Source organism: Mesoplodon mirus (assembly GCF_964341445.2).
Source record: "Mesoplodon mirus genome assembly, chromosome: 8".
In the NCBI taxonomy this organism is placed as follows: domain Eukaryota; kingdom Metazoa; phylum Chordata; class Mammalia; order Artiodactyla; family Ziphiidae; genus Mesoplodon; species Mesoplodon mirus.
Window position 1 is genome coordinate 43,907,428 of NC_138984.1, and position 13,683 is coordinate 43,921,110.

Below are 13,683 nucleotides of genomic sequence, written 5' to 3' on the forward strand. Positions count from 1 at the left end.
ACCAATACAATTGACTTCTGTCAAGGGACACAGTTTTTAACTTGCCTTGCCATTATTTTCACTGGTTAACCTGGAAGCAAACAAGAAGCTGTATTGCTTCTAAGAATTAAATTCTGTTTCACAAGAAAAGAACTGGTTAGTGACTCGGAAGGAGCAAAAACTTTCCCCCAAGATACCAACATCCTCTTAAAGTTCTTACTGGAAAGAAAGAGTCCTAAACAACCAAAGATATCACAAATTTCTGTGTAAACAGTGGTAAGAGCCTATACCCAGAGTTCAAATGAATGATCTAAAGAGGGGTGGGAAACTCTATATAATGACATTGGCTACATGCAATAAACAGCAAGCCTTTTAGTGAAAAGTAACATGAGCTGCTATTAGAAGGGGGGAAAGCATGAGGGGAAGGTGAAGAACAAGGTCGAGGCTAGATCAAGCAGAATCTTGTGTAACAGGCACACGGGGTTTGGCTTATATTTTGGTGCAATGGAAACTATTAAATATTTTTATGCAAAAAAAATCTTGAGGCACACAAACATGGAAAAACAATATACCAAAACTGATGAGATGCAGCAAGAGTGTTCCAAGAGGAAATTTTATAGCTATAAATGCATACATCAAGAATAAAAGAAAGATCTTAAAAAAAAAACCCGAACATTATACCTCAAAAAACTAGAAAAACAAGAACTAAGCCCAATCTTAGCAGAAGATACAGCTTTTTTGAGGAAATAATGAAGATTAGAACAGAAATAAATGAAACAGAATAGGAAAGCAGTAGAAAAGATTAACAAAATTAAAAGTTGGTTCTTTGAAAAAATAAACCAAACTGGCAAACTAACCAAGAAAAAAAGAAAAAAGGGCTCAAATAAATAAAATTATAAATGAAAAAGGAGACATTCAACAGATACCACAGAAATAAAGGAACATAAGAGACTACTATGAACAATTATATGCCAACAAATTAGACAACCTAGAAGAAATGGATAAGTTCCTAGAATCATGAAGAAATAGAAAATCTGAACAGACCGATTACTACTAAGAAGATTGAATCACTAATCAAAAACCTCCCAAAAAGAACAGCCCAGGACCAGAACTATCTCAAACTCTTGCAATACAAAGAAGAGGGAACTCTTCCAAACCCAGCATTACCCTTATACCAAAGCCAGATAAGGATACTACAAGAAAAGAAAACTATAGGTCAATATCCTTAATGAATATAAGGGCCAAAATTCACAACAAAATACTAGCAAACTGAATTCAACAGCACATTAAAAGGACCATATACCATGATCAGGTGGAATTCATCCTTGGGATGCAAGGATGGTCCAACACATGCAAATCAATAAATGTGATACCTCACATTTAACACATACATCACATTTTAATAGAATAAAAGAATAGAGTCATATGATCATCTCAATAGATCCAGAAAAAGCATGTGACAAAATTCAACATCCTCTCATGATAAAAACTCTCAACAAATTAGATAAAGAAGGAGTATACATCGGGGCTTCCCTGGTGGCGCAGTGGTTGAGAGTCCACCTGCTGATGCAGGGGACGCGGGTTCGTGCCCCGGTCCGGGAAGATCCCACATGCCGCGGAGCGGCTGGGCCCGCGAGCCATGGCCGCGGAGCCCGCGTGTCCGGAGCCTGTGCTCCGCAACGGGAGAGGCCACAACAGTGAGAGGCCCGCGTAAAGCAAAAAAAAAAAAAAAAAGAAGGAGTATACATCAACATAATAAAGGCCATACAGGACAAGCATGCAAGTAACATCATACTCAATGGTGAAAGGCTGAAAGCTTTTCCTCTAAGATCAGGAACAAGACAACCCTCTCCACTCCTATTCAACATGGTACTGAAAGTCCCAGGCAGAGCAATTAGGCAAGAATAAGAAATAAAAGGCATCAGAAACAGAAAGGAAGAAGTAAAATCGTCTCTGTTTACAGATGACAGGACCTTATGTACAGAAGATCCAAAAGACCCCACCAAAAAGACTGTAAGAAGTAATAAACTAATTTAGTAAAGTTGTAGGATACAAAATCAACATACAGAAATCAGTAGCATTTCTTTATACTAACAATACATAATTTTGAAAAGCAATAAAGAAAACTATCCTATTTCCAATAGCAACAAAAACAATAAAATATTTAGGAATAAATTTAACCAAGAGGTGAAAGATCTGTATACTGAAAATGATAAGACATTGGTGAAAGAAATTTAAGTGACACAAGCAAATGGAAAGCTATTTCACATTCGTGAACAGAAAGAATTAATATTGTTAAAACATCCTGTACTATCCAAAGCTATCTATAGATTCAATACAATCCCTGTCAAAATTCCAATGGCATTTTTCACAGAAATAGAACAAACAATCCTAAAATTCATATGGAAGCACAAAAGACCCCAAATAGCCAAAGCAGCATTGAGAAAGAAGAACAAAGCTAGAGGCATCATACTCCCTGATTTCCAATTATACTACAAAGCTACAGTAATCAAAATAGTATGATACTGGCATAAAAACAGACACATAGATGAATGAAACAGAATCAAGAGACCAGAAATAAACCCATGCATAAGCAGTCAACTAATATTTGACAAAGGAACCAAGAATATTCAATGGAAAAAAGGCAGTCTTTTTAATAAATGGTGTTGGGAAAACTGGATATACACATGTAAGAGAATGGAACTGACAAAAATTAACTACCACCCACAAAAATTAACTCAAAATGGATTAAAGACTTAAATATAAGACCTGAAACTGTGAAACTTCTAAAAGAAAACATAGGGGAAAACTCTTAAGACACTGGTCTTGGCAATGACTTTTTGGATATGACTCCCAAAGCACAAACAACAAAAGCAAAAATAAACAAGTGGGATTACATCAGACTAAAAAGCTTCTGCACAGCAAAAGAAATGATTAATAAATGGAAAGGCAAAAGCTTCTGCACAGCAAAAGAAATGATTAACAAATGGAAAGGCAACCTACTGAATGGGAGAAAATATCTGCAAATAATATGACCAATAAGGGGTTAATATCCAAAATACATAAATAGCTCATACAACTCAACCAAAAAAACCCCAAACAATCCGATTAAAAAATGGGCAGAAGACCTGAATAGACATTTTTCCAAAGAAGACATACAGATGGTCAATAGGCACATGAAAAGATGCTCAACATCATTAATTATCAGAGAAATGCAAATCAAAACCACAATGAGATACCACCTCACACTTGTCAGAATGGCTAATATCAAAAAAACACAAGAAGTAAGTGTTGGAGAGGATGTGGAGAAAAGGGAATTCTTATGCACTCTTGGTGGGAATGTAAATTGGTGCAGCCACTATGGAAAACAGTATGGAAGTTCCTCAAAAAATTAAAAATAGAACTACCATATGATCCAGCAATACCACTCCTGGGTATATATTCAAAGTAAAAAAAATTACTATGTTGAAGCAATATCTGCACTCCCATGTTCATTGCAGCATTATTTACAATAGTCAAGAAATGGAAACAAGTAAGTGTCTGTCTATGGACGAATGAATAGAGAAAAATGTGGTGTGTGTGTCTGTGTGTGTGTGTGTATATATATATATATATATATATACACACACACACAACTGACTATTGTTCAGCCAAAAAAAAAAAAAGAAGGAAATTCTGCCATTTGTGACAACACAGATGAACCGTGAAGGCATTATACTAACTGAAATAAGTCAGAGAAAGACAAATACTGTATGATCTCACTTATATATGGAATCTAAAAAAAAAAAAAAAAAAAAAGGACAAATTCATAGAAACAAAGAGAAGAGTAGATTGTTGGTTTGGGAAGGAGAAGGGGGAAATGGAGATGGGTGAAAGGTGGTCAGAAGGTACAAACTTCCAGTTATAAGATGAAGTTCTAGGGATCTAATGTACATCATGGCAACTATAGTTAACACTGTATTGTATACTTAAAAGTTGCTCAGAGGAATTCCCTGACAGTCCAGTGGTTAGGACTCTGTGCTTCCACTGCAGGGAGCATGGGTTTGATCCCTGGTGGGGGAACTAAGATCTTGCATGCCGTGCGGTGAGGCTAAATAAAAAAGTTGCTAAGAGAGTAGATCTTAAAAGTTCTCACCATGCACACACACAAAAAGGTAACTCGAAACAAAATTTTTTTAACAGGCCAAGGGTTTGATCCAGTTTTCAGTTTTACAGATCATTTTGGTGTCTGTGAAAAAAAATTGTAGGCAAGCATAGGGGGAAAAGAAGAGACCTGTTAGATATTGCTACAAACAGTCCTCAAAGGAAGTAATGGTTGGTGGCTTAGTCTAACTAGAGTCGCCATATGGATACAAAGAAAAGGAAGAAAGAACTTGGCATGAGATATATTTTAGAGGTAGGGTGGACAGAATTAGAAAATGGGATTCATGTGGAAGATACAGGAAAGGAAAATATCAAGGATGACTGTTACATCTCTAGCTTGAGAAACTAGGCTGATGGGTGGTCCCATTTATTGAGACCAGGAAGTTTGGGTAGGAGGGTAAAATCAAAAGTTCGATTTAGGGCATGCTTAGTTTGAGATGCCTCTGAGAGACCCACATAGACTTGTCAAGCAGGTACTGGATGTGTAAGCTGGAAGACAAAGTAAGAGGTACTGAGTGGAGTGTACAGTTTAGGAGGCAAAAACATAATCTGAGACTAGCTGTGACCGCCCTAAAGAGAATATAGAAAGATAAAGAAAGATGATCCAGAACTAATCAACACAACAACTTTTTCTTTTCTTTTTGGCCGTGCCACGAGGCTTATGGGATTTTAGTTCCCCGACCAAGGATTGAACCCGGGCCCTCGGCAGCGAGAGCTCAGAGTCGTGACCACTGGACTGCCAGGGAATTCCCCCAAATTAACTTTTAACGAATTAACTATATTTCAATTTTCAGTTGTCAGGATCAGTCTTTGTCCTGGTCCGATTCAGTATTTTTGTCAATTTCTTAAATTAAGACACAGAAGGGTGCTCGGGTTGGAGGATGGCATTTATTCAATCATTTAAATATGCAGTGATTGCCTAATGAGTCCCAGGCATTAAGTCAGGCTATAGGGACACAGAGATGAAGAAAACATAATCCCTGCCTTAAAGAGACACTGGAGGCTAGTTTTAAAAAAAATTACCAACAAGGGCAATGGGTTTAATGGCACTCAAAAAGAATCATGTTCAAAGTATGAAGATACAGCTTAGCATAGTGGGTAAAAATGGTGCCATGGATTAAATGTTTGTGTCCCCCTGAAATTCATATGTTGAAACCTTAACCTCCAAGATGGGGCCTTCAGGAGGTAACTAGGTTTAGATGAGGACATGAGGGTAGGACCTTGGTAATGGGATTAATGTCCTTATAAGAGGAAGAAGACCAGAGCCTGCTCAGGCTCACTTTTAAACTCTCTCCTCCCATGTGAGGACACAGAGAGAAGGCCCTCACCAGGCACCTTGACTGGACTTCCCAGCTTCCAGAACTATGAGAAATAAATGTCTGTTGTTTAAATCACTCAGTCTCTGGTATTTCGTTACAGCAGCCTGAGCTAAGACAAGTGGGGTCTCTAGAGCTATATATCCACCTGCGTTCAAGATCCCAGCTCTGCCACTTACTCACTGTGTAAGTTTAAGCAAGTTGTTTAACCTTTCTGTGGCTCAATTTCCCCATCATAAAAATGGGGATAAGAAGAATACTTATCTCATACGTGCAATATGCTAACCACAATGCCCAACACATGGTAAGTGCTCATGGAAGTTAGCTACTATTATTATTTCCCAATGGCATGGCAGTGGTTCTATGGGAGGGAAGAGAATCATAAACAAAAGATTCTACATGTAGGCTTAAAATAATTTTGTTGAACAATACCCAACTGAGAAAATCTGACCAAACAGAAGTTAATATACAAGAAACCTATAACATCCTGCTCGATGAAAAGACCAATATGAGTCAATACATGTACCACATTAATAGAAGTCTAGTATCCACATTAAGAGGGCAATAGTTTCACAATAACCAGGAGCAAATTTGAAGTATTCTGTTTACTTCTTGGGATGCAATTTTATAAAGCACATTGACAAACTGGGAAGATTCTGGAATAATATGACCATGACAGTGAGGAATTTGGGCACGAGATTCAATCCTCCTGGTACATGTTCGTATAAGCACCCTTACAAGTGTATACCTCACTTCACTACACTTAATGTTTTGTATATAAATTGTATGTATACATGTATACATTTAGACGTATGTACATATATAGCGTAGAGCTATTGTTTATCTCCTGTACTACACTATAAACTTGACAAGGACAGGAATGGTGTCTGGCTCACCAATGTATCACTAGTACCTACTCCAGTACCCTTCACCTAGTAGGTACTCAGGAATTATTTCCTAGATGAATGAATAAATGAATGTGTATCACATGAGAAATTTTTAAAGAAAAGGGATTTTTAGCCCTAGGAAGCTTTGATGGATGACTTCAAAGAATTAAAAGTGATTGTCCTGTAGGAGAGAAAGTAGACTCATTTGGTAAGGTCCCAGACTGCAGAGTTAAGACGAATACATAGAGGCAGAATTCACCTCTAGGTAAGGAAGAACTTTTGTTTCCAAACCTGTGTAACAAAGTCCATAGGCCGCCTTACAAAGCAGTGAGGCCTGCATCACTACAAAAGGAGTTTGGCTGTCCCTGGGGAGGACCCTACACTAAATGGTCTATAACTAAGATCCCTTCCAATTATATGAGTCTGTGCTCTCTGTTACCTTAGATTCTTACATGCCACTCTTTTCCCCTCTTTTCTGCCCATCCAGAGCCTAGAACCTGCACAACCGTGCAAAGAAACAGTGCACTATGTCTCCAAGGGCTCTGGCAAGAGAGCTGGACACATCTTATCTAGCCATTCTTTCTCCAGCTACTTTGAGGGGTAGGGAAGAGGTACTCCTTAAGAAAGTGGAGGAAGAAATAGGTATAGAAAGAAAAGCCATTTCAGTGCAGATAGGGAGACTTTAAAGGCATAAATCTAACTAAGGGCTAATGAACAAAATGGATTCAGTCAGTTGACTGAAATATCCACGGGGGATTTTCCTATCTTGAGCATCAGGAAATCAAAGTTATTAATCTGATAATTAAATAGCCAAGTAAAGTTGAAGCATTTAAATCCCACTTTGGCAAACTAGCAGAAATTACCAATGATCAGAGTCTTATCTATAAAACAAGAACATCTTACAGATGAACCAGTTATGAAAATACTATCCTCCTCTTTCATGGACTCATCAGTTCCATCAAAGAAACCTACTGACAACAGCGGTTCTAACCTGTCCAAGTTTGGACTCAGAGATCACAGCTCTTTTGAACGTTTTCCAGGTAGCTGGGCACCATGTGTAAAATCACTTTCTCACTCAAGACAATCACACAGATTGCTTTTATTAAAAGCACAAGAAAAAAAAAAAGCACACTCCCTCCCCATTTGAGGGGTTGTTTTATGGGGAGGTTGCCAGCCTGTCTAAAAATGTGTACAAAAATCTCAATTCTTCAGGCTTCAGAGGAAGACTTTTCTACAGTGAAATCCAGCATTTTCCTGGTGCCCTCCCTCACTTTTTAGCAGAGATAGTCTGTGGTTGTGGGATCTCCAAACCCAAACAGTCTGGCATTCCTTAGGGAAGTGGTGAGACCTCGCACTAGACCTTGGTGTCTTGGAGGGAAGGTAAAAGACCTTGAAGTACGCAGGAACTGCAACAGGAAGGTCTAGAATCCAGAAAGAGACTCCCACGTTGGTTGGAACCCTTTTGATAGGTGCCTGCTCCTTCATGTGAGAGATGAGGCAAGTCCTTCTTGGAGAACATTCCAGGATCCTAATCACTAGCCTTCCCAGCATGAGTCCTGTGAGCTTCACGCTAATGAGGCTCCACCCATCCGCTCTGCCAACGTCATTCTGTGCAGCGTTTACCCTTCTATAGGAGAAAGTAAGGTTGTCCAGTGGCCTTACCTGTTTTTCCTGCTCCGCTTTCCCCAGTAATCAGAATACACTGGTCTTTATCTTGATCTCTTAGGGATCTGTATGCTTCATCTGACAGGGCAAAGCTGCAGGGGATAATGGGAAAAAAGTCCTTAAAATTCAGCTCATTATTATGTGTTTATCAGATATAACTCACTACAGGCTCTTTAAAGGGTCACTGATACGCTTTAGATAGAAAGCTGAGATATCACATTTTATTTCCTTCAAATTCTTTTTTTTTTTGCGGTACGCGGGCCTCTCACTGTTGTGGCCTCTGCCGTTGCGGAGCACAGGCTCCGGACGCGCAGGCTCAGAGGCCATGGCTCACGGGCCCAGCCGCTCCACAGCATGTGGCATCTTCCCGGACCGGGGCACGAACCCGCGTCCCCTGCATCGGCAGGCGGACTCTCAACCACTGCGCCACCAGGGAAGCCCTCCTTCAAATTCTTAAAGTAAATAAATAAAGCTATCCATTCTTTGTGGCCCGTGTTACCTTCTCCTACGCATTCTCTCTTAACTGAAATGGTACTGATGTATTGTACTCTAAAGATAGAGTACATGTCCACATGTCCACAACTGGATAATGTTGCTATTTCCAGGACAATACACTGGAGTTTCAAAACAATGAGAAAAAGAATTTTTCAAACATTAGAAAAATGTTATCAAATACCAAATAGCTGATATTACCATCACTAAGCTAAACATAGAACTACTGCCTTCACAAACAAGATGGCTGAAACTGTAAGGTCCACCAGAGGCAGGTGGTACTATAGGTTTGCCATGGTTCTTGTCCAGTCCTGTGCGCTCTATGATGACAAAGGGCCCCCTATCAAGAAAGTCCTCCTGTTGACCTTCCCCTCCTCAAAATTTACTAACAAGCTAAATTTTGCTCCCTCTAACTAACTGAAAAATAATTGGGACCATATGATACTGTACTTAAAATAGGAAAGCTCCACTTCTAATTCATTTATTAACAAGTACTTATTGAGTCTACCTTATGTGAAGAACACACTAGCAATGCAGGGGAGAGAGATACAAAATAGAAAATAGGTTAAGTGCAAGGAAAAAGATATGTGCAAAACATTGCAGAACCAGACCTCAAGGGGGTAGGGGTGTGGAGTAGGAGTATCTTAAGAGGTAGAAAAACAGCCCTAAAGAATTCATTAGGGGGCTTCCCTGGTGGCGCAGTGGTTGAGAGTCCGCCTGCCGATGCAGGGGACATGGGTTCGTTCCCCAGTCTGGGAAGATCCCACAGGCCGCGGAGCGGCTGGGCCCGTGAGCCATGGCCGCTGAGCCTGCACGTCCGGAGACTGTGCTCCGCAACGGGAGAGGCCACAACCGTGAGAGGCCCAAGTACCGCAAAAAAAAAAAAAAAAAAAGAATTCATTAGCAAGACAAAGGGCTTTTAGGCAAAAACAAAGGCCAAATATCCTAGGAGGTGGGGTAAAGAGTATAAGCAGTTGCAAGCTGCTGAAAGGCAAAACCTGAGGAGTGATGCGCTAGAGAGATGGGCAGACTCCAAATCAGGAGAATAGAGATGATCGGGAGCCACCCAGAAGGAATGTAAGCAAGAGACGGAGAGGATCACATAGTAATCAGAGAGTAATTAGAGCTAAAAGTAGCCACATTTACCCTGTACCAGCATGGTCCCCAGGCCCTTCATATTTAATCATTTTTTTAAATTTATTATTTTTTTATCTGTTATTTTTGGCTGCGATGGGTCTTCATTGCTGCGCGCGGGCTTTCTCTAGTTGCAGCGAGAGGGGGCCACTCTTCATTGCGGTGCGTGGACTTCTCACTGCGGTGGCTTCTCTTGTTGCAGAGCACGGGCTCTAGGCACATGGGTTTCAGTAGTTGTGGCATGTGGGCTCAGTAGTTGTGGCACGCGGGCTCTAGAGCACAGGCTCAGTGGTTGTGGCACGTGGGCTTAGTTGCTCCACGGCATGTGGGATCTTCCCGGACCAGGGCTCAAACCCATGTCCCCTGCATTGGCAGGCAGATTCCCAACCACCGTGCCACCAGGGAAGCCCCCATATTTAATCATTTTAAATCTCACAACAAAACTACAACGAATAAATTATTATTAATCCCATTTTCAGGTGATGAAATTGTGGCAAAAAGTGAAGACAGAACTTGCCAAGGTCACACTGGCAGTGTGCTCTTGACCACTGGGACACACCACCTCCGTGTTCTGGACAGAGATCACAGGGCCACAGGACAGCATGTAAGAGAGACCAATCGGGAGGCAAGGAGCCTGGGAAAGGGACACAGAAGAGCGTCAATTCAGCCAACCAGACTTTGGCTTCTCTTCAGGAAATGTGTGGCGCCATTAATAATGACAATGTACTGAGCACCTTCAATGTGCCAGGAGCTGAATGAAGTGTTCTCCTATTCATAATCAGAATTCATCCTTACAGTAGCTCTGTGAAGTGAATGTTACTTGCATCCTTAAAGAAAAAGGATCCAATGAGACTGAGAGGTGACATGACATGTCCAAGATCAGGACAGTCATAACTTGAACCCAGAAATCCTGTGTATCACATTCTTCCCCTCTCCTCACATCCTCTTAAGATTATCTGTGACCTTATCCTCTGGCTGGACCAGTGTGAGCCCCCAAAGAGAGTCACCACAAGCCTTAATTGTAACCGTCACATCAATGACTCCAACCAAAGCCTTGCACATAAATATACTCATTTGTTGAATGAACATATAACTAAAAGGCAAGAAAGGGACTTTTTCGAGTAACATGTTGCTTTAGCTTGCTTATGTGAACAATGTACACTGATTGCTTTCCGTCCAGCATGTCTTCCTCACCCTCAGATCCCTTCAGCCATCCCCTAAATAAACAGTGCCTTGCTGTGTGCCAAGGTTGACCAGTGCCAAGGTCGCTCAGTGGCCTCATCCTTCTCTAGTGTTCTCTGAATCCCCGAGGAGGAAGCAAGCATCCCCCTCTGAACCACTGCACACTGGGACAACGGACAAAACAGTGAATCCCAGAGGCAGAGGCATCCTGGATGGACCGGGTTCCCTGGGCCCCAAACCCCCAACTTAACACCTACAGGACCCCGAGCAAGTCACTCACCCTGGCTGAGTTTTCTTCAGGTACAAAATTAAAAATGTAGCCACGGAGCTTCCCTGGTGGCGCAGTGGTTGAGAGTCTGCCTGCCAACGCAGGGGACACAGGTTCCAGCCCTGGTCTGGGAGGATCCCACATGCCGCAGAGCGACTGGGCCCGTGAGCCACAACTACTGAGCCTGTGCGTCTGCAGCCTGTGCTCCGCAACAAGAGAGGCCGCGATAGTGAGAGGCCCACGCACCTCGGTGAAGAGTGGCCCCCACTCGCCGCAACTGCAGAAAGCCCTCGCACAGAAACAAAGACCCAACACAGCCAAAAATAAATATAAAAATAAATAAATAAAAGATTACTATTAAAAAAAATTGTAGCCACGTACTTCCATTTAGAGGATTAAGTATACCTGTTTGAAAGCACTTTAAAAGTGATCAAGTCCTGAATAAATGTCCAATGTCCTTCTGTATCATGATTAGTTATGCAGACATCTTCTGATCCCTTACCAGAGTGTAAGCTCCTGGGGGCACAGCCTTTCTGTGTAATTAATCTTTGTGCATCCCACAGAGATATGAACGTAAGACATCGTCTATACCAAAATACGAATGAATGAATGAGTGGATCCTCTCAAGTACTGACAAAGTCCCTACTGGACTGCACTCCGTAAAGGGTGGTGAACAGGAAAGCCACGTCTTCTGTGACCTTCACAAGGGGAAGGAGAGCTTTACTCAGATTCCTGATTAGCCTTCCTCCCTCCCACTCCTCCCACCTCCATACAAGAGCTCAGTGATGCCGCTGTCATTTTCATCATTGGCAAGAAACAGAGGAAAGCATGTTACGGCAAATGTACAAATGAACTTTTCCAACCATACACATTTGCCGACCTCTTCGTGGGTTAGCACGGGCCTTTTCCCATGTTCCTAAGACTGCAAGTTAGCTTTATATATTACACTATTACCAGATCCCAAAGGATGCAAAATGACTTCTAATGTGAATAACCACATATGATTGTGCATGCACATATATATATGTGTACACACACACACACACGAGGGTTCAGAAGATCACCAAATGACCCTGGCATGGGTTTATTTCAAGTCAAAAAAACACCTAGCTTGAACACTTACTTTCCACTTGTCTATCTAGACAGAATACTTAACTGCTGTTCCCCAAACTGGGCTTGATTCATCTAACAAGGAGTGTATTTTAATTTAAGATAAAGGCTAAAAGGGATAGTTATTTTGTCAGGACTCTGGAGAGTCCCTGATTTCAAACTGCCATGAAAATTTACCAATTAAAGTATTTAAGCACTGGGAAAACTGGCCTGGACTCCTAGCACACGCATCTCAAGCAGAGCATACATGTCATCATACTTATTTCGTATAAACACGAAAGATCTTGACTTCACTTAAAAATGACAAAGGGGGGCTTCCCTGGTGGCGCAGTGGTTGAGAGTCCGCCTGCCAATGCAGGGGACGCGGGTTTGTGCCCTGGTCCGGGAAGATGCCACATGCTGCGGAGCGGCTGGGCCCGTGAGCCATGGCCGCTGGGCCTGCGCGTCCGGAGCCTGTGCTCCGCAACGGCAGAGGCCACAACAGTGAGAGGCCCGCGTACCGCAAAAAAAAAAAAAAAAAGACAAAGGGGCAAGCAGGTCCTGAAGGACACCAGCTCCCCTCCCAATCTTGTTCTCCTTGTCTCTGGGAACGTTAGCACATACCCATCACCACGGCCAACATTTATAACTAAACTGAAACCACATGCCAGCCTTCCCAACCACTCTATAATTAAGGAACTTAAATAAATCTTTAGAGAAGTTTCTGCTTAAAAACAGTTGTGACCCATATGCTTCGCATTATTTTGTGAGCGTGTCATCATTGTGATTTACCACACACAAAAATGAATGGTTTATTGAACTATGATGACGAAAACAACGGGCAAACATGGTTTTCATCCCACCACATCAAGAGCGGGGTTTCATCCGTTTTGTCTGTCCTCTAGTTGAGCTCTAAGAATAGTGAAAACCTGACGTTTGAGTGTAAGTCCCCCCTTCATTTCCAGATCAGCTAAACGGAACTTTCCCCAACACCAAGCATGTTTGCTGCACGTCTGCAAATAGCTGTATCCATCACTTTTAGGTTTTGGAAGCTTGGTTTGGGGCTCATCTGTTATGTTCTGTCAGAGCAGAAGATTGGGTTTCATGGTCAAAATTATCTGGTCGGTGTTTATGTTCCTTCTCCACCTTATTTTTTTTTTTTTTTTTTTTTTTTTTTTTGCGTTACGCGGGCCTCTCACTGTTGTGGCCTCTCCCGTTGCGGAGCACAGGCTCCGGATGCACAGGCTCAGCGGCCATGGCTCACGGGCCCAGCCGCTCCACGGCATGTGGGATCCTCCCAGACCGGGGCACGAACCCGTGTCCCCTGCATCGGCAGGCGGACTCTCAACCACTGCGCCACCAGGGAAGCCCTCTCCACCTTATTTCTGTTCAGAATGTTAATCTCCACCGTGGCCCAGCTTTCGTAGGCATCCAGGGTGATGGCAGGGCTTCTTCTCCCCAAACTCCAAGCGCTCCACCCTGCCACTTCCTTTCACCTACTGTACAAAGCAGAAAAGACGATGTGACA

General features: G+C 42.1%; 1 protein-coding gene across 4 annotated transcripts in view; it reads right to left on the reverse strand.

Annotated features, from left to right (window-relative positions):
* The window catches only part of MYO1B (myosin IB), a 184,917-nt gene that overhangs the window by 88,661 nt on the left and 82,573 nt on the right, over positions 1-13,683 (reverse strand). For all 4 annotated transcript variants that reach the window (XM_082630510.1, XM_082630511.1, XM_082630509.1 and 1 more), the window contains exon 4: positions 7,988-8,082. In XM_082630510.1, the coding sequence (XP_082486636.1) occupies positions 7,988-8,082 (95 nt within the window). The remainder of the gene's footprint in view (positions 1-7,987; positions 8,083-13,683) is intronic.